The 23,897-nt window shown below is 52.3% G+C and overlaps 1 protein-coding gene across 2 annotated transcripts in view; it reads left to right on the top strand.

The window, feature by feature from the left end:
- Window positions 1–23,897, top strand: part of ADCY1 (adenylate cyclase 1) — a gene marked incomplete at its 5' end in the record, with an annotated part of 117,883 nt that overhangs the window by 79,146 nt on the left and 14,840 nt on the right. For both annotated transcript variants that reach the window (XR_013829754.1, XM_079931484.1), the window contains 7 exons: window positions 5,518–5,712; window positions 5,863–5,960; window positions 6,846–6,930; window positions 11,644–11,733; window positions 12,270–12,526; window positions 12,809–12,935; window positions 23,723–23,839. Coding sequence is in view for 1 of the 2 variants with exons in the window: in XM_079931484.1 (XP_079787610.1) it covers window positions 5,518–5,712; window positions 5,863–5,960; window positions 6,846–6,930; window positions 11,644–11,733; window positions 12,270–12,526; window positions 12,809–12,935; window positions 23,723–23,839 (969 nt within the window). The remainder of the gene's footprint in view (window positions 1–5,517; window positions 5,713–5,862; window positions 5,961–6,845; window positions 6,931–11,643; window positions 11,734–12,269; window positions 12,527–12,808; window positions 12,936–23,722; window positions 23,840–23,897) is intronic.

The following is a 23,897-nucleotide window of genomic DNA, read 5'->3' as shown; positions in this document are numbered from 1 at the left end:
CTCCTTTGTCTGTTAGGAACTCAAGTCTTACTAAATTGCTTCCCAGGAGGAAACTCCCAGCCCGTACGGCTCTGACGGTGGGTTCTCCTGGTCATTGAAGGAGTTCTAGTGCCCGCTCATATATGGACTCCTGCAGAGCAGAGGAAGGAGAGAACTTTGCAGCTGCTTCAAGGAGGCGGTGGATACCCCCTGATGAGGACGCCCCTTGGGAGGCGTGAGCCTGGCCCCTGCCCCTGCTCTGGGAGAGGTTCAAACAAGGAATTCTTCGTGGAAAAGGGTGGAGAAAAGCCACCAGTTCTTAGGCTGATGAGTCATTTCTAGAAAGTCGTCTGTGAAGTGATAGCATCAAGCCCCTGGGGTGTCCCTGTCCCTTCAGTAGGTGAGGGTGGATGGCAGGGCCGCTCATTGGGCCCTGTGGGGAGCTGGATATGTGAGGGGACTGGGTAAGACCTGGGGCAGAGCAGCTGCCTGCTGCCTGCTCCCCAGAGGGGCTGATGCTGGGCAGAGACCGTTTCTCAGACCATGGCCTTCCTGGGATGTCACGTGTGAAAGGAGACCTGAGACGCAGCTCTGTGCTTTGCAGGCTTGGGGACACTTTTACTGATCTCAGCTGCTCATATGCTTCAGGAAGTTGGGTGCCCAAGCTCAGCCCCAGGAAGTGCATGCCTGCCCAGTCTACCCCAGGCCAGGGTTTCAGCTCCATGCTGTGGGAATGCCCCATCTTCCCTGTCCCCCAGTTCACCACCCTGTCTTCTTGTAACTACCACACCCCATGGCAGGTAGAGGGCAGATTGGGATTGGAGGAGCAGATGGGTCATAGCATCCAGGAATGCCGCTTCAGAGATGTGTGCTTTCGGAGGTAGTGCTAATCAGGAGTGGGTTTCAGGGCATATGAAGAAAACCCCAATCATGGTGGCGTGAACAAAATAGAGGTGAGTTTTCTCATGGATAAACTAAATCCAGAGAGCAGGCAGTTCAAGGCTAATGTGGTGGCTTCACAAGCATCTTGACCAGACCCTTTCTCTTTCATTATTCTGGCTTGGCTGCTCTGCCACCTCATGGCCCAAGATAAATGCTGGGGCTCCAGTCATTGCATCTGCATTCCAGCCAGCAGAAACAAGGCAGAGCTGGCAAAAGGCATATCTCTCTCCTCTTGAGGATGCTCCCTAGCAACACTTCTGCGTATAGCTCATTGGCCAGAACTCAGCCACACAGCTGCACCAAGCTGACAGGGGAAGGGGAGAAAGGCAGTGCATTGGCTGAGACCAATGCCTTTATAGAACTTGGGTTCTGTGACCAAGGGGGTATGAATGTCGGGGAGACTGCCAGCGGTCTCCGCCACGCACTTGCATCTGAGACCCTGACATCGGTGGGTCCATGGAAATGGGCTGGTGTGGATTGAGACCCAGTGGCTTTCTTAGTGGCAGTGATACAGAACATTTCCATCACCACCAAGGTCTCGCCCCGCTCGTGGTCACACCTTCTCCCTCCTCACAGCCATCCTTAACCCTGGATCCCACTAATCTGTTCTCCATCCCTATAACTGTCACTTGAGAATGTTGTATAAACGAATCACACAGTGTGTGACCCTTTGAACGTGGCCTTTCTTATGCTCAGCTCTATGCTTGGGTCCTTCCAGGTTGTTGCTGGGATCAATAGCTCCTTCCTTTCCGTGGCTGGCTGGTATGCGGGGTTGGAATGGACCACCTTTGTTTAACCACTCATCTGTTGAAGGGCATTTTGGTTGTGTCCAATTTTGACTATTACAAATAAAACTACTATAAACGTTCAGGTACAGATTTTTTACGTGGACATAAATTTTCATTATTTTTGGATCGATGCCGAGGTGTGCCATTGATGGGTCCTATTTGGTTTTGCTTTTTGTTTTGTTTTTTTAAGAAACCGGCAAACTGTCTTCCAGAGTGACTGTACCATTTCACAATCCCATCAGCAACATATGCGTGATCCAGTCTCTGCATCCTTGCCAGCTCTTAGTCCTGTCACCATTTTTTTTAAAGAAAATATATTATTGTTCTAATAAGTGTGCGGTGATATCTCCTTGTGATTTTATTTTGTATTTCCCTGATGGCTAATGATGTCAAACATCTTTTCAAGTGCTTATTTTCTTTTTTGTGTGTGTGCTATTTTGTTCTTAACAACTTTTATTACCAAAAGATGCATGTTCCCTATTAAAATTTCTAGCTGCATACTGATCTAGGAGCGTTCTCTCAATGGAAAGAGTCTTTATTCTGACTTTTATCTTTCTGACATTGTAAGAAGATTTTAATATCACTGATTTATTATTCCCCTCTGCTGGCTGGTGAGCTTTTATGTTTTTAGCCAAACTGTCTGTACAGCATTTCATCTACAGATCTTTACACGTGTGCAAAGATACAACAAACAAAGCACAGGGGAGAATTGTGACAGTGAATTTCCAAATGGTCCTCACAAAGCTACTTTCATGTCCCCCCAAATTTGAGGGGAGTAAGAAAAACTAAAATACAAAGTATTAGTTATAAAATTAAAGAGATACTTCATACTGTAAAGTAGATACAGGCTAGCTCTGCAAGGGAATGACCTTTAATCCACTTTTAAAAAGAAATAAAAAAGGGCTTCCCTGGTGGCGCAGTGGTTGAGAGTCCGCCTGCCGATGCAGAGGACACGGGTTCGTGCCCCGGTCCGGGAAGATCCCACATGCCGCGGAGCGGCTGGGCCCGTGAGCCATGGCCGCTGAGCCTGCGCGTCCGGAGCCTGTGCTCCGCAACGGGAGAGGCCACAACAGTGAGAGGCCCATGTACCGCAAAAAAAAAAAAAAAAAAAAAAGAAATAAAAATATGTGTTTATGTATTTCAAGATTTAATCCCTCATATAAAATGTTATGCTTTAATATTGATCGAAAAGCGAGTGCTTATGTTTCTATCCATGTGTTTTTTTGGCCACGCTGCCCAGCTTGTGGCATCTCAGTTCCCTGATGAAAGCCCAGGATCCTAACCACTAGGCCTCCAGGGAGCTCTTTGTATGTTCTCTTCTTTGGTGAAATGCCCCTTGTGTCTATTGTCTGCTTTCTAACTGGATTTTATATTTTCATGTTTTGTAATGTGATCCATTCTGAGTTAATTCTTTTTATAAAGTGTGAGGTTTGAGTTAAGTTCATTTTTTTTTGCTAATGGATCTCCAATGGCTCCAGCACTATTTGTTTAAAAACTTTGCTTCTACCATTGAATTGCTTTTGCACTTTTGTCAAAAATCAGTTGACCATACTTGTGTGAAGCTATTTCTGGCTCTCTGTTCTGTTCCATTGATCTATGTGTCTGTCCTTCTGCCAAAACCATATTGTCTTGATTGATATAGTTATATAGTGAATCTTAAAATCAGTAGAGCAATTCCTCTCACTTTATTCTTTTTAAGAAAAATGAGCTATTCTAATTCCTTTGCTATTCCATTTAATATTTAGAATAAGCTTGTCTAGCTACAAAAAAAAAAAGAATATCCTGCTAGGATTTCACAGGAATTGACAGTGCGGGGAGGATTGACATTTTCACTATACTATGTTGAGTCTTCTTATCCATGAGCATGGTATGTCTGTCCATTTATTGAGATCTTCTTTGATTTCTTTCACTGGCATTGTGTAGTCTTCAGCATACAAGTTCTGTTGTTAGATTTACACCTAGTATTTCATCTTCTCAGTGATTATAAATGGTACAGTATTTTAGTTTTGGTCTTCACACGCTCATAGCTAGTATAAAGAAATATGGTTGATTTTGTATGTTTATCTTTTATCCTGTGACCTTGTGGAACTCACTTATTTGTTCTAGGATTTTTTTTCCTCCCACTGGGGTTTTCTGTGTAGACTATCATGTCTGTTTCTATCATGTCTGCAAATAGGGACAGTTTCATTTCTTCCTTTCCAATCTGTTTTCATTTTATTTGCCTTCCTTGCCTTATGGCACTGGTTGGGGGCACTGTATTGTATTCAAGGTGGGGGTGAGCCAGAAATCTCTTCCTTACTGCAGATGGTAGAGGGAAAACCTTTTACCTTTGAGTGTGATGTTAGCTGTAGGTATTCTGGAGATGTGCTTCATCAAGTTGGGGAAGTTCCCCTCCATTCCTAGTTTTCTGATCATTTTTATCATGAGTGGATATTGAATTTTGTCAAAGGATTTTTTCTGTATCAGTTGATATGACCATGAGGTTTTCCATGTGCTGGTTAATATGGTGTTAATACGATGGATTGCATGGAGGTTCAAATATTTAAACAGCCTTGCATATCTAGTAAAGGTCATGGTGTAGGCCTCTACTTATATATTGCTGAATCCTATTTGCTAATGTTTTGCTAAGGATTTTTGCATCAATATTCATGAGGGATGTGACCTCAAAAGTGGTTTTCCTTTTTTTAATACTGTCTTAGTCTGGTTTTGGTATCAGTATAATACTGACTTTATTATTTATATACATTTATTTATTTTATTTGTATTTATTTTTGGCTGCGTTGGGTCTTCATTGCTGCCCGTGGGCCTTCTCTAGTTGCAGCGAGCCAGGACTACTCTGTTGCGGTGTGCGGGCTTCTCATTGCGGCAGCTTCTCTTGTCGCGGAGCATGGGCTCTAGGCATGTGGGCTTCAGTAGTTGTGGCATGTGGGCTCAGTAGTTGTGGTTTGCGGGCTCTAGAGCGCAGGCTCAGTAGTTGTGGCGCACGGGCATGTGGGATCTTCCTGGACCAGGGCTTGAACCCGTGTCCCTGGCACTGGCAGGTGGATTCTTAACCACTGTGCCACCAGGGAAGCCCCTAATACTGACTTTATAAAGTGATTTGGGAAGTGTTGACTTCTATTTTCTGGAAGAGATTGTATAAAATTGATGTTAATTCTTATTTAAATGTTTGGTAGAATTCACGATGAAACCATCTCAGCCTGGAGATTACTTTTGCATGAATTTTAAAATTATGAAGTAAATTTCTTTAGCCATTATAGGGCTTTTCTAGTTATCTTTCCTGTTGGGTGAGTTGTGGTAGTTTGTATATTTCAAGGAGTAGGTAATTGATCTAAGTTGTCAAATTTATATGTGAACTATTGTTCATAGTATTTCCTTATATCCTCTTGATGTCTCCAGGGTCTGTAGTAAAATTATATTTCTTTCCTGAATTTGTTAGTGTCTTTCTTTCTTTTTCTTTGTCATCCTTGCTAGATATCTGTTGATTTTATTGACATTTTCAAAGAACCAGTTTCATTGCTCTGTGCTGGGCACTGTCCACTGCACATGAGCGGGGTCCCTTAAATCCTCCACATGGTACCACCGCACAGGTGCCATGTAACCCCACTTACAACACCAAGGATGAGATAACTCACCTGGAATCTCGCTGCCAGCAGGTGGCTGAGGCGAGATTGCATCTCAGATCCCCAAACCCGGCCCCCCAGACTCTGCAGTGGGCGAGGACCCAGGAGGTGGGAGCATAAGAGCTCTTTTCTTTAATAAGTGGAGAATTTGACACTATCCCTTCCTTTCTTTCCGTGACGGGCAGCGGAGGGCATTGAGAACAGCCTCAGAAAAACTCAGAAACCGCTCGTCTTTCTCTACAAATGTTGTCCACACCACCCCTGGGACACGCGTCAACAGGTACATCAGCCGCCTCCTGGAAGCCCGCCAGATGGAGCTGGAGATGGCGGACCTGAACTTCTTCACCCTGAAGTACAAGCAGGCTGAGCGAGAGCGAAAGGTGAGTGCGGGGTGGGGGGGCTCTGGGGGGGCTGGGAGTGAACGTGGGTGGCCCTTCTCGCTGTAGTTCTAGGCATCCCTGGCGCCCTCGGGAAGACCTTGGCGTCTCCAGGAAGCTGGGCGGCTGACGGTCCTTTTCTGTGTCTTCTAGTATCACCAGCTTCAGGACGAGTATTTCACCAGCGCCGTCATTCTGGCCCTCATCCTGGCCGCCTTATTTGGCCTTGTCTACCTTCTAATAATCCCGCAGTAAGTACCGTTCCAGGTCCATCAGTCAGAGGAGAAGGTCACCAGGAGTCCTTTTCTTTTCAAGTTCAGGTTCAACTCCCGCGGTCACACTCCTGCGGTGCCCTGGCCTTTGGGGACGGCCTGAGCCACACACCAGTTCTCCATTTACCAGAGGAACTAGCTGAGCACGCCTGATGGCAAACGTGTGGAATGCTCACTCGCAGTTTTTAATTTTAAATGTGCTCGGTTCTCAGACACCGTATATTTTCAGTGACTCTGTCCACACCACATGTGCCATTGACCTCATGACAGCGTCTGCAGGAGGAGACAAACAGGGCACCAAATGGGCACCCTGGTGTCTAGGTGCTTGTCATTTTCAGAAACGTTAAAATGAGGAAAAGCAGGCTTTGGAAAGGAACAAACGCATAATGATTTTAATAACATTTAGTCATCGTCCCGAGTGGAGCAATTCTCCTGTGAGTTTCCAGAAAGTACATGGAAGCCGCCCCCCCCCAACCCCAGGACACTGTGGACACACAGTGGCCATCTGCACGGCCCTATGTGGGGATACAGCTTTTTCTAGAAAAACCCTTCCCAGTTGAAGCCCAGTAAGAGGGTGGTACCCAGCAGCCAAGTCTGTGCAACCCCAGCCCTTCCTGCATAGGGAAAGCATCTCTCAGGCGCTCCCAGGACTAGAGAGACCCTGGGGGGCTTAGAAGTTGGGGTGGACACAGGAAGGGCTCCTCCCCTAGAAGAGAGCCAGCATGGACAAGTCCCCAGAGGCCGCTGTTCCTTCCTGGGGGCCAGCGACTGGGTGAGGCAGGGGAGGAAGGGTGGGTTCCCAGGCATTTCTCGGGCACACCTCGCCCGGCCCAACCTGCAGTGCCCACGTGTCTTCTGTCCTAGGAGCGTGGCCGTCCTCCTCCTGCTGGTGTTCTGCATCTGCTTCCTGGTGGCCTGTGTCCTGTATCTACACATCACCCGGGTCCAGGTATATGTGTCTCGTGTTCTCTACCTGCTCGTTACCTAGTCCAGGTACCAGTGTGTGTGTGTCTTGCACCTGCACGTCACCTGGACAGGTAGGTGCATGGCTTCTGCCTGCCCCGTTGGCAGGACAGGTGGGGTAGTGGAGGCAGTTCGTCTGCTTGCCTTCTTGGCAGGCGGAAAGAGTGTCTGCATATTGGGAGTTCATGAAGCCCGTCATGATGTGCCAGGTGCAGTTTGGGGTTCTGGGAAGGTGCCCCATGGACACAAGGGTGGGTGATTGGTAGTGACTGGATAAACGAACACAAGGTGTGACGCTCTTCTCTGCGGATGGAGCGTCCTGTGGCTCGTCGTGGGTTCCCGTCCTAGCCTGGGGCGGCCACACTCTCGAGGATGCTTCCTTGGCTTTGGAGCCAGGGCTGAGTGCATGGCCCCGTGTCGCCCATGGCTCCTGGAAGAGGGCTCTGTCCTGGTCCCGCACGCCTCTCTCACATCCTGAACCTTCATTTTCAAATGTCCCCTGTCCCCACTAGACCCCCACTTGTCACGTCTGACCGACCCAGTGTTATTTTTGCACAGTTGTTGAAAACAGCTACTTCTTGAGAAGATCGGCTCTAGTTTTATTTATTTAAATTTTTTATTATTCATAGGTAACTTGTTGAGTTAAGAAAAAGTGCTATTTATTCAAACCACGTTCCCAGCTCTCTGATTTCATAGATGGGGTGGCGTCTGGTTTGGTAAACTGGAATTTCCCACTTCAGATAAGATTGCTTTATTCACCTAATTTCAAGTGAAAGCATGGCAAGTGGATGCTAATTTCTTAGCCCGTCCCATTCATCCCCCGTGTTCAGAATCTGTGCACCTGGTGGACAGTTTTCCTGGAGGAGGTGACCCTGGCTCCCCCAGCCCCTTTCTTTCCACCCATACCCCCCTCCTCGCCCTCCCCCATGGGCTTGAGCATTTTTTCTAGGTGTGCGATTTTGACCCATTGCTTCATGGGTCCGCTCAGAGCGATGGTCAGGAAGCAGCGGGGTGCAGCGTGCATGGTCCTGGCAGCAGGCAGCTGCAGGTCGCCCGGCCAGTGCGCGCCAGTTCAGGGGCCAGTTTACACACTCGCACACTCCCCTTTGCAGGCCCTGCGCCGGGCTCTGAGCTCACCATGGGGCTTGTGCAGAAGACTGGGCGCCAGGCGACAGGAGGGGCCAGACAGCAGGCAGGCTCTGGCTGGGGAGGGTGGGTACAGGCAGCGGGGGCAGGGTCGTCCCGCAGAGGCCAGCACGTGCTGAGATGGGGAGACGTGAGTGGTCATGGCTGTGCACGCAGGCGGGAGGGTCCATTGCAGCTGAGCATCCCCGAGAAGGCCTGGGAGTCAACTGGGCAGAGTGCCTTCCTCTGTGACGTAGAAGCGGCCGCAGCCAGGGCATGCAGCCGGTGTGGCAGCTCCATTGCTAGGGGCTGCCAGCGCGAGGGCCTCAGTGTCTCCGTCCGTGAAAGGATATTCATGATGTACTGGGAGCAGGGCCTGGCACACATTCTTCCCGTATTTCAGCCTCACTTTTCTGTCCGCCGTCCCAGTCACCCTTTTGCGGTCCCCTGAGCGAAGGTACCGCTCAGGAGGTGGGGCTCCTGCCTTGGGCTTCCTGCCCTCCCTACGGCCCTGGCAGGGCTGGCCTCCAGGGAGGAAGGCTTCCTGCCCCCGGCCCGGCCCACCCTAGACCCTGCGAGCCACCTGCAGTGGGTGGGGAAGGCAGGGAGGAGGTCTGCAGTGGTGGTGAGATTCCGCTTACACTGGACGTTGTCGATGAATGGACAGTGCCTGGGAAGTTAGAAAACCTGTAGGTTTTCCCTCCTTGGGGAGGGAGACGGAGCCTCAGCAGAGGACAGTGACCCTCCGGGGACAAACTTGAGGGCTCTGCTAGCCCCTGAGAGTACCCCGCCGTCCCCGTGACGCATCCTTTTCTACCTCAGCCCCAGTGGCTTCTGCAGTGCATCTGTGTGTGGTTGAGTTCATGTATTTAGCATAGGGTAAGTCATATTTTTTAAACTTCAAATTGCAACTCTCTGGGGGGCTGTGAAATTGGGGGTTTTTTTTTGCTTGTTTTTATATGTGGTTTTTTGGTTTTTTTAGGTTTTTGTGAGATGTGAACAAAAGGAATGGAATAGGAATGAATGAAAATGCCATCCTATATCAACTGTAGTCAGGGTTTCCCGGAAGTTTGCTTCAGTTGTGTGTACCTGTGCGCCGTAGTGTAAAACGCAGTTCTTACTACACTTGATCTTAGCCAAAGGCTGATGCCAGGTTTGATGCCTGGTCAGAAGCCTCTGAAGCCCCGCCCCCATGGGAGCACGTGGTCTCTGGCCACGCCCTGTGCTTCTCTGGGCCCTCAACACGCATGGGCGGAGAATAAGCCGAGAGCGCAGAGGCAGGGCTGAGTGGAGAAGGCTGCGGTTGTGTAGTTGTCGCCTTTGCCTAGGTCGTTGGGACTCTGCTGCCACGCGGCTCCGGCGGAGTGTCGCCCGCATTAGGACTGACCTTCCACGGTGCCGGGCGGTCACCCCTCCTTTCGCCGGCCATCTGGCGCGGCCGCGGTTTCTTCCGTGTGTCGCGCCCTGGTCACAGCCCGCTCCACGGCTCTGCTTCTCTGCAGAGCACAGGGCAGGGCCTTGCTCTGCATCCCCTTGCCTCGCGACCTTGTCACACTGTTGGGGTCCTTTGTGAAATTCAGCTCAGGCTGTGAATCCCCGTCTGGCCGTGGGGTCCCGGGCGCTCAGCCTGGCCATTGCTGCAGATTCCCTTCGTGAGACAGTGACAGCATGCTCTGAGGATGTGGCAACGATAGACAACCCCCTGGGTTGTCTAATTGTGGGTCACGTTCTGGGGGAATTTTCCATTGTTTATGTCAGATCAGCTACCTTTTTTCTGTATTATGACAAACTTTTCATGCTGTTTTTAGGTCTACGGAGATTGTGTGTGTGTGTCTGTGTGTGTGCGCCTGTATATTTGTTTTTTTGCTCGAGAACTGATAAGTTGACCCAAATAAACTGTAAAAAAGGCGGCCAGCAGTCTTAAAATGAACAGACAGCCCTTCTTATCGTGCCTGTGTTCCTACCCCTCTAGTTGCTCCCAGCAAACAAGCCCCAACTCCAGGCGGGCCCTTGTGATTGTCATTATTAATTTCCAGAGAGGTATTTTAACTCGTGTGTATTCAATCAAACACGTTTGTAGGATCAGGCAGTTAGCATGGAGTGAAGAGGGTCTCAGTACCCCGAGGCTGGCCGTCACAGCTCTTCACCATTGCGTGATCCAGGGGCGGCCTTAAACAATGTTATTTTGCAGGTAACGGAAGAGCCAGCTCAAATGGTCTTAAGTGGTAAAGGGAATTTATTGTCCTATATATTCAGAAAATTCAGAGGGAGGGAGAGAGGGAGGGGAGGAGGGTGGGCCCAGGGCTGGTTTTATCCAGTGACTCCATTCAACTACCTGAGACCAGTTTCTCTCTGGGTCTTCTGACTGCCCCTATGTGCCGGCTCAGCCCAAGGCTGCCCTTCCTTGGGTGGCCCAAAGGCATCAGCAACCCAGCTGTACATCCACGTCCACCCTCCAGGCCCGGAGCGGGACACACCGTGGGCGGGGCTTGCCCAGCCTTGGCCAGTGCCCCTCCACTCATAGCCTCCCGAGAGACATTTGTCCTGTTTGCACCTCTCCCGCAGCACCAGGGGCCAGGCCCCACTCCCGGTCGCGGCGTCTCCAGGGTTTGCTGAGTAAAAGGGTGAGCAGCCCGTGCTTCTTGGGGCTGGGGGCAGGAGTCCCCCTGAGCATCCACGGCCTTGCCCAGGGCTCAGTGAGAGAGAAGACTGGGATGGGCGTGACGCAGGTACTAAGACAGTGGGGCTCACACCGCCGCAGAACAGCTCCTCTGCGTGAGGACCTCAGAGGAGATCTGCGTTTCAAGGAAACTACAACAGTATTGAAGCCTAGAACTGGGACCCAGATCCACGTCCACCACTGTGTGAGCTGGAGCGGCCCACTCTGTGTCTCCTGGACTGGAGAGTGAGTGGTGTCTGGGCCGCATTTCCTCACCGGTAGAGCAGGGTCGGTAATGATTCCGACTTCACGGCGGGGAGGATAGAGGGATAACCATGTAGATGGTCCCGGGCTCCCTGGCCGGTCGGTGTTTTCTGTAATCTCCCTGTGGTCTCTATTTTCGTTTTCATTTCTAATTTCAGAAGTGTGAGTCTAAGAAGAACTTCTTTTATCCATGACATCATTTTTTGAATATTGCAAAATGTGTTTATTAAATAGACTTAACATAAGACTTCTGATGACAAAAATTTTATAAAGCCTGTGTGAAGACAATGATAAAACTTAGTTAAAGCATGTAAGACACAAATAAACGGAAAGTCTTACCATTTCTGAGATAGAAGGATGCAGTATTCTGAAAACGTCAAGGTAATCTGTTCAGTGATTGTCAGTGCCACTCAGCGTCACAGCATCTTTTTAATTTAAAGACTTCAGTTTTTGTCTTTTTTAGTTTGGGCAGCTTTTCCACCGGGGAGATTAATTATATGAAAACAACCGAGAAAGGTGTGTGAAGGATGAGTAGTCGGTGAGACTCTAGCTGCCTACAGGTGGCTCTCAACATTCTGTACTGTGATTTACTGTGAACACGATCGACTTTGTAACAAGAGGCCGTTTTCTCAATAGCATTTTGTTGTTCAGTGTTTTCCAGGGTGCCTGACGATCCAGATCCGCACCGTCCTGTGTATCTTCATCGTGGTCTTAATCTACTCCGTGGCCCAAGGCTGTGTGGTGAGTGTCTCTGCTGAGCACGGGGCTGGGCGTGGTGAGGGTCGCCAGGCGCAGGTACGTGGGGGGCCCTGCGGGGACCACCCTGAAGGGCCTGGCCCTGGGCTGGGGAGGGAAACAAGGGGATCAGAGGTGGGCCTGGGGGTGCTCAAGGAAGTGCGGGGTGGGAAGGGGACGTCACCCAGGGCAGGACACGCGATCCTCCTGGGAATGGAGGCCCGGCCTTCACAGTGCGCAGAGGATGAAGCTTGGGCAGAGAAACAGGAAGGAGGGGGTGGGGGGAGGGACAGGATGGAGCTGAGTGGTTTGGGAGGATGGTAGGGGTCTCATGCCCCCAGGCCCAGGCCCTGGGGAGCCTGCCCCCTCTTGGGTAGTCAGGAGACTAGCAGGGCCGGGAGCAGGCAGAAGTTTCCGAGGCCCGGCTGATGGCGCTGGGGGAGCGGGTTGGAGCGGGAGGCCGTAGGGGGCGGGGAGCAGGGCGCGTGAGTGTCCTGAGTGGGGCTCCTCCCACGCTCCTGGGTCCTCTCTCCCCCTTCCAGGTGGGCTGCCTGCCTTGGGCCTGGAGCTCCAGTCCCAACGGGTCGCTGGTGATCCTGTCGTCTGGGCGCCGGGACCGCGTGCTGCCCGCCGCGCCCTGCGAGTCTGCGCCCCACGCCCTGCTGTGTGGCCTCGTGGGCACCCTCCCGCTGGCTGTATTCCTGCGGGTGTCCTCCTTGCCAAAAATGATCCTGCTTGCCGTGCTTACCACCTCCTACATCCTCGTCCTGGAGCTCGGCGGGTACACGAAGGCCGTGGGGTAGGTACGCTGTTCCGGCTAGAGCCGGTGGCCAGGCATCGCCTGTGTCCACGTGAGGGGCCCTGTGTTCCGATTTGCTGAACAGAAGCTCGCCGGTGCCGGGGCTTCTCCCTTTCTTCACTTGGACCCACGTTCCAGCCAGTCCTCGGGTTTCCCCGGGGATGGGGCTCTCCGCCCGGGTCCGTCCCGGGCGCCGCTGGGGGTGTCGCGTCTGAGGGGCCTCTGGGGACCGGCCTTGCGTTCGGGACACTGACGTGGGTTTCCTTCCTTTTCTTCCCCAAGGGGTGACGCCGTCTCGGGCCGCAGCTTTGAGCCGATCGTGGCCATCCTCCTGTTCTCGTGCACGCTGGCCCTGCACGCCCGGCAGGTGGACGTCAAGCTGCGGCTGGACTACCTGTGGGCCGCACAGGCAAGAGGAGCCCCTCTGCTTCCGTGGGGTGGGGGGGGGCGGGGGCCCCTTGGGAGAGGTGTCAGGTGGGGGCTCCCGGCTGGACGCTGGCGGCTCTGTGGGTGGAGCCACTGGGGCTAAGGAGCAGGAAGGCAGGCAGGCGGGGGGCAGTCTGACGAGCCCTGTGCGACGGTCAGAGTCTGACTGCTTTGCCAGCAGTGAGCAAAGGCGTGCTGGCAGAGGGGTGACGGTGCAGAGGGGCTCGGCCTCCGCTGGCCGGACGTGACAGCGGGTCTCATCAGGCTCGTGGAAAATTCCTGAAGGTGCCGAATCGCGCGTGGCCCGCTCCAGATTTAGGTCTGTGGTTGGGGGCCGGGACCTGATGTTTTTACAGTGCATGCTGGGGAATTCTGAAACGAGAGGGAGAGACACGGAGGAGTAGCAGACCCGTGAGCTGTCCTGGGCCCTGAGCCCCTGTGTCAGGCGATGACCTCAGAGCACAGGCGCACCGGGCATACCCAGGGCCACTTCTGGGCCCAGCCCAGGTCACACGTGGTGTGGTGTGTCTCCGAGCCCCCTCATCACCTGTTCCTTGTCCCCTTGTCACCTGCTCTGTGTCCCCGACTCTGGGAACAGAGGGCTTCCGGCTTTCTGGTCCAGAGGCCAGACTCCATCTGTGTAACTTGCACGCTTCCTGGCTCTGGACAGATTGCTTCCCCTTGGTTTCCTCGTCTAAAAATGGGGAGGCGGGTGTGCAGTAGAACAGAGGCTGCAGGAGAGTCTTCTCATTCTGACACGTGAAGAAGCAGCCCTTGGCTGTCTGAGGGAGTTCATTCTGTTCCGTCCTCACAGCAGCCCTGCCCGGGAGGTGGGATTACAGATGGGCTCAGACACGGATGTGATGTGCCCAGGGCCAGGGCTGGAATGACTGGAGGTCCCAGCAGGTCTGTGGTGGGTGGGAGCGTCCGCATACCAGGGACCCTGTGTGCAGCCAGGGTCCCAGTCCAGAGCCACGTGGCTCTGAGCCAGGTGTCTGGGTGCACCCCGCCGTCACCCCACACTCTCCCCGCCTGCTGGGGGGCCCAGTCTCCTTTTTTTTCTGCCTGCCCACACCCTTGCTTCAGGAAGACGGATGACGCCTGTCCGTGTCCTGCGGTGGAATAGGCAGGAGGTCAGTGGCTGAGGCCCTCGCTGGTCAGCTGTGTCGGGTGGGCAGGAGGTGGGCCTAGAGTTAAGTGGTCCTCCTCGGGAATCCCACAACTCCACTTGGGGTCCCTGGTCCGCAGTAGAATGGAGTGAGGACCCTAATCCCGTGTGGGAGTGTATTGGTTGGGTTCTGCAGAGAGGAGGTTTATTCCCGGGATTGGCCTGCGAGGTTACGGAGGCTGACACGTCCCGCCATCTGCCACCTGCCGTGAGAGAACAGGAGTGCTGGGGTGTACGTAGTCCAGTCCGGGTCCCAAGGTCAGAAACCGGGAGTGCTGATGTCCGAGGGAGGGGGAAGATGGACGCCCCAGCTCAGGCTGAGAGCGGAGTGCCCCTCCTCTGCTATTTTCTTCCCTTCAGGCCCCAGGGGATTGGATGATGCCCGCCCACATTGGAGCGGACGACCTCCTCCCGCAGTCCAGCTATTCAGAGCTAATCTCTCCTTCAGACACACTCAGAAGGGATGCTCACCAGTGATCCGGGCGCCATGTGGCCCAGTCAGGTTGACACATGCAATTAGCCACTGCAGTGAGGAACGATTACAGTTCCCTTCCCAGCAGGCTTGGCGCACAGTCGGTGCAGACACCGTGTTACGTCTGACAGGCTGCAGGCCCCACTGGGCTCTCTCCGGAGCCACTGCTGGGTGCTCTCCCTGTGGGAAGGAGGGGCAGGGAGGGGGGATGGGAGGGCTGGCTGTGATGGGGGCGGAAGGCAGCGGCCACTCCGGTGGAAACTACTGTTCACCCTCTAGTTTAATTAACCTGGAAAAGACAGATGCTACTAAAACAGGTTGCTGTCTGCACACCAGGGCAGGTTGTATTCAAGATCATGAGCAATCATTCCATTCCTCTGGGTAAACAAAAGAAAGAAAATGTGCGCGCGCGTGTGTGTGTGTGCGTGCGTGTGTGTGTATCTGTCTGTGCACACACGGATATGCTAGGTGAAAAGCATGGCTTATTTATTCCTTTTTATACAGCAGCTTTGCTGAGGTGAAGTTCACATCCCACGTGGTTCACGCGCCCATCTAAAGTATACAATTCAGTGGCTTTCAGTATATTCACAGCATCGCGCAACCAACACCACAGTCAGTTTTAGTACATTTTTACGCTGCCCAAGGAACCCCCATAACCATTAGCGGTCGCTCCCCATTTCTAGCCACCCCCAGCCCCGAGCCAGCACTCATCTACTTTCTGTCCCTGTGGATTTGCCTGTTTCTTTATTCTTCAGCCTGTACTCTTAAGTCAGTGCCTGTTCTGGACACAGACTCCCTGTGTGGGGCCAGTGGGAGCCCTGAGCCAGCCCTTGCTGGGACAGACCCCTGATTCGCAGGGGCCTGTGGCCCAGCCCTGTCTTCACTCCATACCTGGATTCCAGGTGGGCAGGAGGCCGCTGAGATCTGAGCCCCCTGGCTCCCTCTGCACAGGCAGGGACCCCCCAGGTGGGTTCTCTGGAGAGCACTGGCCCCAGTTCCTGTGCAGCTTGGGCAGGGCCCCTGGTGAGGGCGTAAGGGTGGGAATCCACCTGATTCTGGCTCACCCCGCTCCTCGGGGGACTCAGGCAGCCGCCTTCACCGGTGCCAGATCGAGGCCGCAGCCCCACCGACATGGGCACACCATGCCCAGCCAGGCTTCTGGGAAGAGCCTGGGCTTCTCTGGGCCTCTTGGACGCTTGAGACTCAACCGTGGGGGGGTAAGGGGCTGGCGTCGAGGAAAGGGGACAAGGTGTGTGCCAGGAGGGGGAACTTCACAGAGACCCCGGGGGGAAAGGGTGGCGGGGAGACCATTGAGGGGTCAGAGCCCCCCGTTCTCTGTGGGCAGGGCTGACTGCTGGCCCCAAAGCCAGGGTGGCAGGATCCCATCCCTGTCTCTGGAAGGTGGCCTGGCCATGGAGTGTGATGGAGCAGGGGCAGGGGGAGGCACCCCTGGGTGGGGACCCCACAGTCACAGGGGCCACCAGGGGGCAACTTGGAAGTGGCCCCATAGAGCCCGGGCATGGTTGTCCATCATGCCCATCAGGCGCGGGGGTTGCGGTAGAGGTGGGTGTGGTCTCAGGCACGTAGCACTCAGTCTGGGCAGAGGGCAGAGGGCGCGCTCCAGACCAGTGAGGTCAAGAGAGCTAATGGCACTTGGACCATCTGAAAGGTGGGGCAGCGATAGGACAACCCCAGGCTGGTGCAGTGCCCAGGGCACCACAGTGGAAGGGGTCCTCAGCACCTGGGACAATCTGGGCCACCAGACAGGATTCACGACCTTTAGCCAAGGGACACAGCCAGCCCACAGTGACCATGCTGGGAGGGACCCAGCCGTGCTCTCCTGCCTCCCTCGCAGCCCCTACTGATGTTCCCACCGGCCGAGCCCGGCCAGAAGCCAGCGGCAAGGGGGCCTGTAGGTAGAGCCCTCTGGGTGGGTCCTGGGTCAGCAGAGACGCCAGGGGAAGAGGCCGGCGCACACCATTCCTGGAAAGGGGATGCGGCTGCTGCAGTTTGCCAAAGCCGCGCCAGGTAAGGGAGGACGGCCTCTTTGTGGTGGGCTGTGCCGCTGAACTTGGTCTTGCCCGGCTCCAGCCGGGTATCCAGGGTGACCGGGCAGGCTGGTCCCCGAGATGTGTCTACTGGCCGTCCGCTGGGCCCTCTGGTTTAAGATCTTTCAGTTATGAGTAGCTACTCAGAGCTAGAGAAGAACGGGCTTAGGATGAGCCAGGAAGCGCTGGACCGGCTTGGGGGTGTGGGAGATGGGGTTTCCCACTCTTTGACTGGGTGCCCGTTCTGGACCTCACGCTCAGAGAGTGGGATTGAGGCCCTGGCTGTCGGCTCCCCCAGCCGGGGACCCCTTCCCTCAGGCAGGCAGGCAGTTTCTCTCATCTGGATTGGCAAGAGCTGTTCTTGGCATTGGTGTCCCCTTAAATGTTACTAAGTCCAGTGGTTGACCCTGTCCTGGGGTCCTCTGCCAGCGATACCCCTTGCACACCCGGCCCCACGGCGAAGAGTGCTTTCCAGGGAGTCTGGTGCAGGAGAGAACCTCTGTGTCCTGGGGGAAGGGTTGCCTACGTGGAACACACTGACATATTTTTCTAACGATGTGTAACGAGAAACGCCTCGCTTTCCTGTAAACGCAGCAAAACAAGGAAATTTCTAGACTTTGCCCATTTGCCCTCTGGATATTTCAGCAGAGGCACATCAGAGTGCCTCGAACTGTTGCAAAATTACCAGACCAAAGGCTCAGTGGGGTAATTATTTATTGAGACCCAGCTGGTTCTATAAACCTAAATAAACAGATGGGCTTTTCCTTCCTGACGACTTCCTCAACCTCTTAATCTGGAACTATCGGAATGCCTTTGCTCCAGTGATTTTTTTTCTTTGAACTCAGATAATCATGATGACACTTATAATTTTGATTATGATAAAAATTTCTCTCTCTACAATGAATGCCTATTCCGACGGTAATTCCCACTTGTGCAGCGGCCATTCTCAGCACTCGGTGGCGGGTGGGGAGCTCAGACGTGGAGTTCCCAGTGGCTGGGCTGAGCTGAGGTCTGCTGCAGCTCCTTCTTCAGTCACTTCCCAGGCCTCCTTTCTCCACACGTGTGACAGGCCCACGGCCTGACCGGGCCCCCGAGTTGGTGACATTAGCCTATAAAGATAACACCTGATAGAGTCGTGGAGATTTTGGAGGAGTTAGCCAGGGAGAGGTTCTGTCGCTGTTGGATGGTGTTTTATATATGTCAGTTAAGTCAGGTTCCGATTTTCTCTCTAGTCATTCTATCAAGTTTTGAGAGAATGGTGTTGGAATTTCTAACTACAACTGTGGATAGAACTTGTTGCAGTTCTATCAGTTTTTGTTTTATGTATTTTGATGATCTGTTATTAGGTGCATAAATATTTAGGATTATGTCCTCTTGATAAATTGAAACCTTTTTTCTCTGATCAACAAAAAGTCGCTCTTCGGGCTTCCCTGGTGGCGCAGTGGTTGAGAGTCCGCCTGCCGATGCAGGGGACACGGGTTCGTGCCCCGGTCCGGGAAGATCCCACATGCTGCGGAGCGGCTGGGCTCGTGAGCCATGGCCGCTGGGCCTGCGCTTCCGGAGCCTGTGCTCTGCAACGGGAGAGGCCACAACAGTGAGAGACCCGCGTACCGCAAAAAAAAAAAAAAAAAAAAAAAAAAAAAAAAAAAAAAAAGACGCTATTGTATACCTGTGGGCTAAAACCAAAAACTCCAAATAAATATCAATCCCTAAAAAAAAAGACCTTCTCTTTCCAGGTAATATGCTTAGCTCTGCAGTCTGCTTTGTCTGACATTAATATAGGTAATCCAGCTCTCTTGTTATATGTTTTTCCATCATTTTACTTTTAACCTATTTGTATCTTTTTATTTAAAGTGGATTTCATATAAGCAACATACAATTGGATCTTGCCTTTTAATCGAGCTGTTCCGTTTACAATTAATGTGATTATGGATGTGGTTGGATTTTAATCTTGAATCTTCCATGTTGCTGTTTCCTGTTTGTCCCATCTGTGCTTTGTTTTCATTTTCCTCTTTTTCTATTTTAGGTTAATTAAATATTTCTATTATTCCACTTGATCTCCCTCTTTTCTTATTAGCTCTAACTCTTTGTTGTATTTTTTTAATGGGTACTTATCATAGCTTGTCTTCAAGTGGTATTATATGACCTCACATATAGTATAAGAACCATAACAACAGTATGTACATCGGTTTCTTCCATCCTAGGGATTTTGCCATTGACATCATCATAGATTTTATTTGTACATATATTATAACCCCCCAAATATACTATTATTTCCATCATAAACATTAAAGTCTATTTTAAAGATATGTTATAATGAGAAAGAGTATTTTTTGTTTACCCACATAGTTATGATTTCTGGTGCTTTTCATTCCTCTGTGCAGATCCAGCCTTCTGTCTGTTGTCATCTTCCTTCTGCCTGAAGGACCCACTTTGATGTTTCTTGCAAGTCTGTTGGTGATGAATTCTTTCACCTCTTGCGTGTCTGAAAAACTCTTCATTTTGCCTTTGTGGTTGAAAGATACTTTTGCTGGGTATAGGATTCTGAGTTCATGATCTTTTTTTTCTCCTCAGTGCGTTAAAGACGTTCCACCACCTTTCGTCTGGCATTGCTTTTAACGATAAGTCTGCTATCATCTTTGTCTCTGTTCCTCTGACCCCACCTCCCCTCGTGTTTCACCCTCTTGGCAGTGGGTGGGGGGCTCCTCTGGATGCCTGTGCCCCGTGTGGCCTGACCAGCCTGGTCCACCCTGAATCTCCACACTTGTCCCCTCTGCAGGGCAGCCGCTATCTATGGAGACAAGCACCATCACTGATCACCTGCCCAGCTGGTGCAGTTGTTGACGCACATGTCTCACAGAGTGGCTTTTCCTCAAGTGAGACGAAATTATCAAAGGGAGGCAACTAGGAATGATTCAGTTCAAGAGTTAGAGATGAAGTCCTTCTCACCTGGGGACTGATGACCTCTGTCTCAGCTTCTCTGTGTGCTTTGGAAAGGCCCTTTCCCTTTCTGTGCTTCCCCAGGAGGAGGTGGTTCTCAGAGCCTGGGCGTCCCAAAGAGGGCTGTGTGTACCCCAGAAGGCAAGTGAGATAGCACAGTGGGGTTTGGGAAGAAGACATCATGATGTTAGCTTATGTGTGAACTTGGCTGGATCACGAGGTGCCTAGTTATTTGGCCAAAGGTTTTTCTGCGTACGTCTGGAAGGGTATCTCTAGATGAGATTAGCATTTGAATTGGGTTCAGTAGAACAGATTCCCCCTCCTAATGTGGTGGGCCTCATCCAATCCCTTGAGGGAGGCCTGAATAGAACAGAAAGGTGGAGGAAGGGAGAATTGGAGCCCCTCTCGCCTGACTACACGATCTGGGACATCGTCTCTGCCCTCAGCACCCCGGTTCTCAGACCTTCAGGAGTCACACCACCAGGTCTTCTGGGTCTCCAGTTTGCAGACAGCAGATGGTGGGACTTCTCAGCCTGCATAATCACGAGAGCCAACTCCTCCTCATCAATCCCTTCCTGTATGTCTATATCTGCCCTGTTCTCTCTGTTTCTCTGCGAAACACTGCGGAACAACATCAGAAGTTCTGTTTATAGTGAGCGAATCTGAAAATTAAGAAACATGCTTTCCTCGTTGAAGAATGAGCTGGCTGGGTTGATCTCACCCTGGCCAGATGTCACTTCTAGGACACAGGCAGGGACATCACTGCCCAGGCATAGCGAGGCCGGTGCCACCCTCCCTCAATTGCTCATTTTTAGCGAGCTGTCCTTAACTCCAGCTGCTGGGTCAGGGTCTGCTTGTTCGGCTGGTTAGACCGAAAGCTTCACAGCACCTCATAGGGGTCACACTGAGAGTCACAGGGCACAGTGGCTCACTGGTCATCGGCCGGGAGTTGTCAGGTTGTGCTATTTTTTGTTTTTGCTCTGTTCTGTTTACCAAAAGATAGTGATCCCAGGCTGGGTGCCCTTCTGAGATGCCGTGAAGCTGTCTGTAAGTGTCCCCTGGTAATTAATTTCTGGAAGGTAAGCTCCCATAATCTGTCCTATAGAGTCACGTGAGAAGGAACGTGCTTTTTTAATTTAATTTTTTTGTTGAAGTATAGTTGATTTACCATGTTGTATTAGTTTCAGGTTGGTTGTCTATTTTATACATAGTACTGTGTATATGTAAATCCCAAACTCCTAATTTATCCCCCCTCCTCTTCCCTTTTGATAACTAAGGAAACTATGCTGTAGAAAAAACTTTTTTTTTTTTTTTTTGGGCGGTACGTGGGCCTCTCACTGCTGTGGCCTCTCCCGTTGCGGAGCACAGCCTCCGGACGCGCAGGCTCAGCGGCCACGGCTCACGGGCCCAGCCGCTCCGCGGCATGTGGGATCTTCCCGGACCGGGGCACGAACCCGTGTCCCCTGCATCGGCAGGCGGACTCTCAACCACTGCGCCACCAGGGAAGCCCGAGAAAACATTTTGAAAATGGATGTTGGATGTGTCTCTGTCGTGTGACTTTGTTTACAGGAATAATGTATATTACCCACAGCTCTTTCTTACCAATACTTCCTGGCTGGTTGGAAAGTCTTACAAAAAGACAACTTCGGTGGATTTTCATCTTATTTGTGAAAAATATAACGATCCAACTTCTTCTGCTTAGTTTGTAAGAAGATAGACATTTATCAGTCAGATTTCAACAGAAACGTTCACATCCGTGGACGGATTAAAAAGTAGTTGATTATTTAGAAAGAGAGTTAATCTGATAGCCCATAAATCTGAGTTAGCTGTAAATAAATTGAAAGAAACCGAAATTAGAACGAAAGCTTTTCAACACACAAAGTGATCGATCAAAATTTTTTAAAAAGTTGAAACATATTCAGTTACACTGCATTCATTAAAATACTGTTAACGTTAATATTTTGGAGAAAACAAACATTTTTGTGCCATTAATAAGTTTCTAAACACCTGTTAGTTAAAAACTATTATTTACTTTCTCTTTACCTCATCTTTCAAGAAACTTTCTTTTGTGTGTCAGTGCACACGTGTTAACAGGAAATTAATTATATGTGTCTTAGGAGAGGTTCCCGTTTCCCCTGTGAGGCCTTTCTTCCCCACACGGCTGTGTCTGCGGATACCCATCTCAGCCGCTGTCCACAGCCACAGCCCTGTCTGCAGGGTCCATGCTTGTCCGAGCCGGGTCCTGGGGCTCCTGGGCTCCTTCTTCTGTCCTCACCTGCAGCATGTCTACCCGCTTTAAGGGGCAGGACGAAGCCTGTCGTGCATCAGCCCCGTTGCTAACTGACGGCTCCTGTGGACCACACATCTCGTTTTCCCAGAAAACGCCCTAGAGGAGGCCTGGGACTCCTGGCTGGGCCCCCTTCCTCCTGGCAGCTGTGGCCTGAGGCCTCCTCACATCCACCTTCGGGGGTCTCACATGCTTGCTTTTCACTGGTAGAATCACTGCATGAAATCCAGCAACGTGTAGCTGACCCCTTCCACTGTTATGATAATAACAGCACCAAACATAGGTGACACTCCTCAAGGCTTACGAGCTAGCAGACGCCCTCCTAACCCCTTGCCAGGTAGGAATGGTGCCTCTATGAATGGGCGTTTCATTTTAGGACGAGGCGGTTGGAGCTCTGTACCCGGCCACTTGAACCAGGGTGTGCTGCCCTCCACGGTGTGGGTTTTGGTGGCGGCCGCAGGCCATCCACACGGCATGCCTGTGACATTGTCACTGCATTCAAGAGCTTGTTGCCCCTGTAATGCTGATGTAATGTCCCCCCAGCTGAGCTCCTTCCCTGGCTACGGCCAGGTGCCAGATGTGAAAGCGGGGGACAGTGACCCACAGTGATCCGGTGGCCTCCATTTCTGAGGGCTGGCACCGGACCTGAGGCTGCCCTCAGCACTTTGCCAGCATCGCCTCTTGAGCCCTCATGGTGCCCAGTGAGTGGGGCCATCACCGCTGGTTGCATTAGTCTCTCAGGGCCCTGGAGCTAAGAGGCCAGCCAGCTGGGACCTGTACCACACCTGCCATCTGCTTGGCCGCGTCCCCCAGTTGGACCCGCCGGCTTCTACCCTCTGCTCCGCTGGGTCTGCCCCCCCGGCCCCTGTAGCTTTCTGCTTGTCTCAGCGCCCAGAGACTTGTGAGTCCTGCTGAAAGCCAGGAGATTCTAGAGGACGCAGGAGCTTAGGGAGGGTCCACCGCTGGCTGCGGGCATTCCCAGTGAGGCCAGCAATGCTCTGGAGGCACGTCGGAGGCTGCTGGAGGCCTGGTGTGTCCTGGGAGTGGGCACGTGCCCCACAGAGGGCTGCTTCAGGCCTCTGGTCCCCAGAAGATGGCTGGGGGTAGACCCTGGAAACTGGGGCCAGGCCCCTTATTAATGGTCTGTCCTTTGGAAGCTCTAGCTGAGCCGGGTGGTGACTAGTCCAGAATTGCGTGGATCCTCTGAGCCCCTAATGTTGATCTAGTCACTACCTGGAGAGGGCGTGGAGATGAGCCTGGTGGAAACTGTTGGCATACTTGGCATTTAGCTTGGATAGCAGAAAGAAGCATGCGTTACAGGTGTAATAATTCAGAGCTCTCATTAAAGAGGGTAAGGCAGACATTTTTCGGGAGTGTTGCATCAGGCGTAGGGACCAACCACTGCAGCGGAAGAGAGAGCGGGCTCAACCCAAAATAGAGGGCGGGCAAGTGGGGCTTTGTAGCCAAGGGGCAGGGTGGGGGGCGGTGGATGGGAAACTCCCAAAGGAGGCATCCACGTGAGGGGGCTTCCGGCTAAACTGACCTAACAGGATCCCTGCTGAGATCAGGCCAAGGTGATCTGACATCACCTGGCTGGGCTCGGAGATGAGGAACGCGATCAGATATCCGGGGTGATCAGAGGTCAAGGGTGGGACGTCGTGTTAAACTGACTAAGCAGGGCTCTTGCTCGAACTGGACGATGCAGAGATGAGCGTGGATGCCCCGACGTCAGGGCCCACTGGGGAAGAGCGTCCAGAGTCTGGTCCAGGCGAGAATCTTGTTGCATGGCGGGTAGTCGAGCGAGCAGGGAAGCGTGAGTGGGCGGGCCAGTGGCTAACGGAGGACCACTCCCCAGGCAGAGGAGGAGAGGGACGACATGGAGAGGGTGAAGCTGGACAACAAGAGGATTCTCTTCAACCTCCTGCCGGCCCACGTCGCCCAGCACTTCCTCATGTCCAACCCCCGCAACATGGTGAGCACCGAGGTGGAGAGGCCCCTCGGCCACCCCAAGGGCAGGGTGGGAACTAGAC

The sequence above is a fragment of the Stenella coeruleoalba genome (assembly GCF_951394435.1).
Source record: "Stenella coeruleoalba genome assembly, chromosome: 9".
In the NCBI taxonomy this organism is placed as follows: Eukaryota; Metazoa; Chordata; class Mammalia; order Artiodactyla; family Delphinidae; genus Stenella; species Stenella coeruleoalba.
Note: the sequence above shows the minus strand (reverse complement) of the source record. Positions and strands in the feature narration are given on the sequence as shown.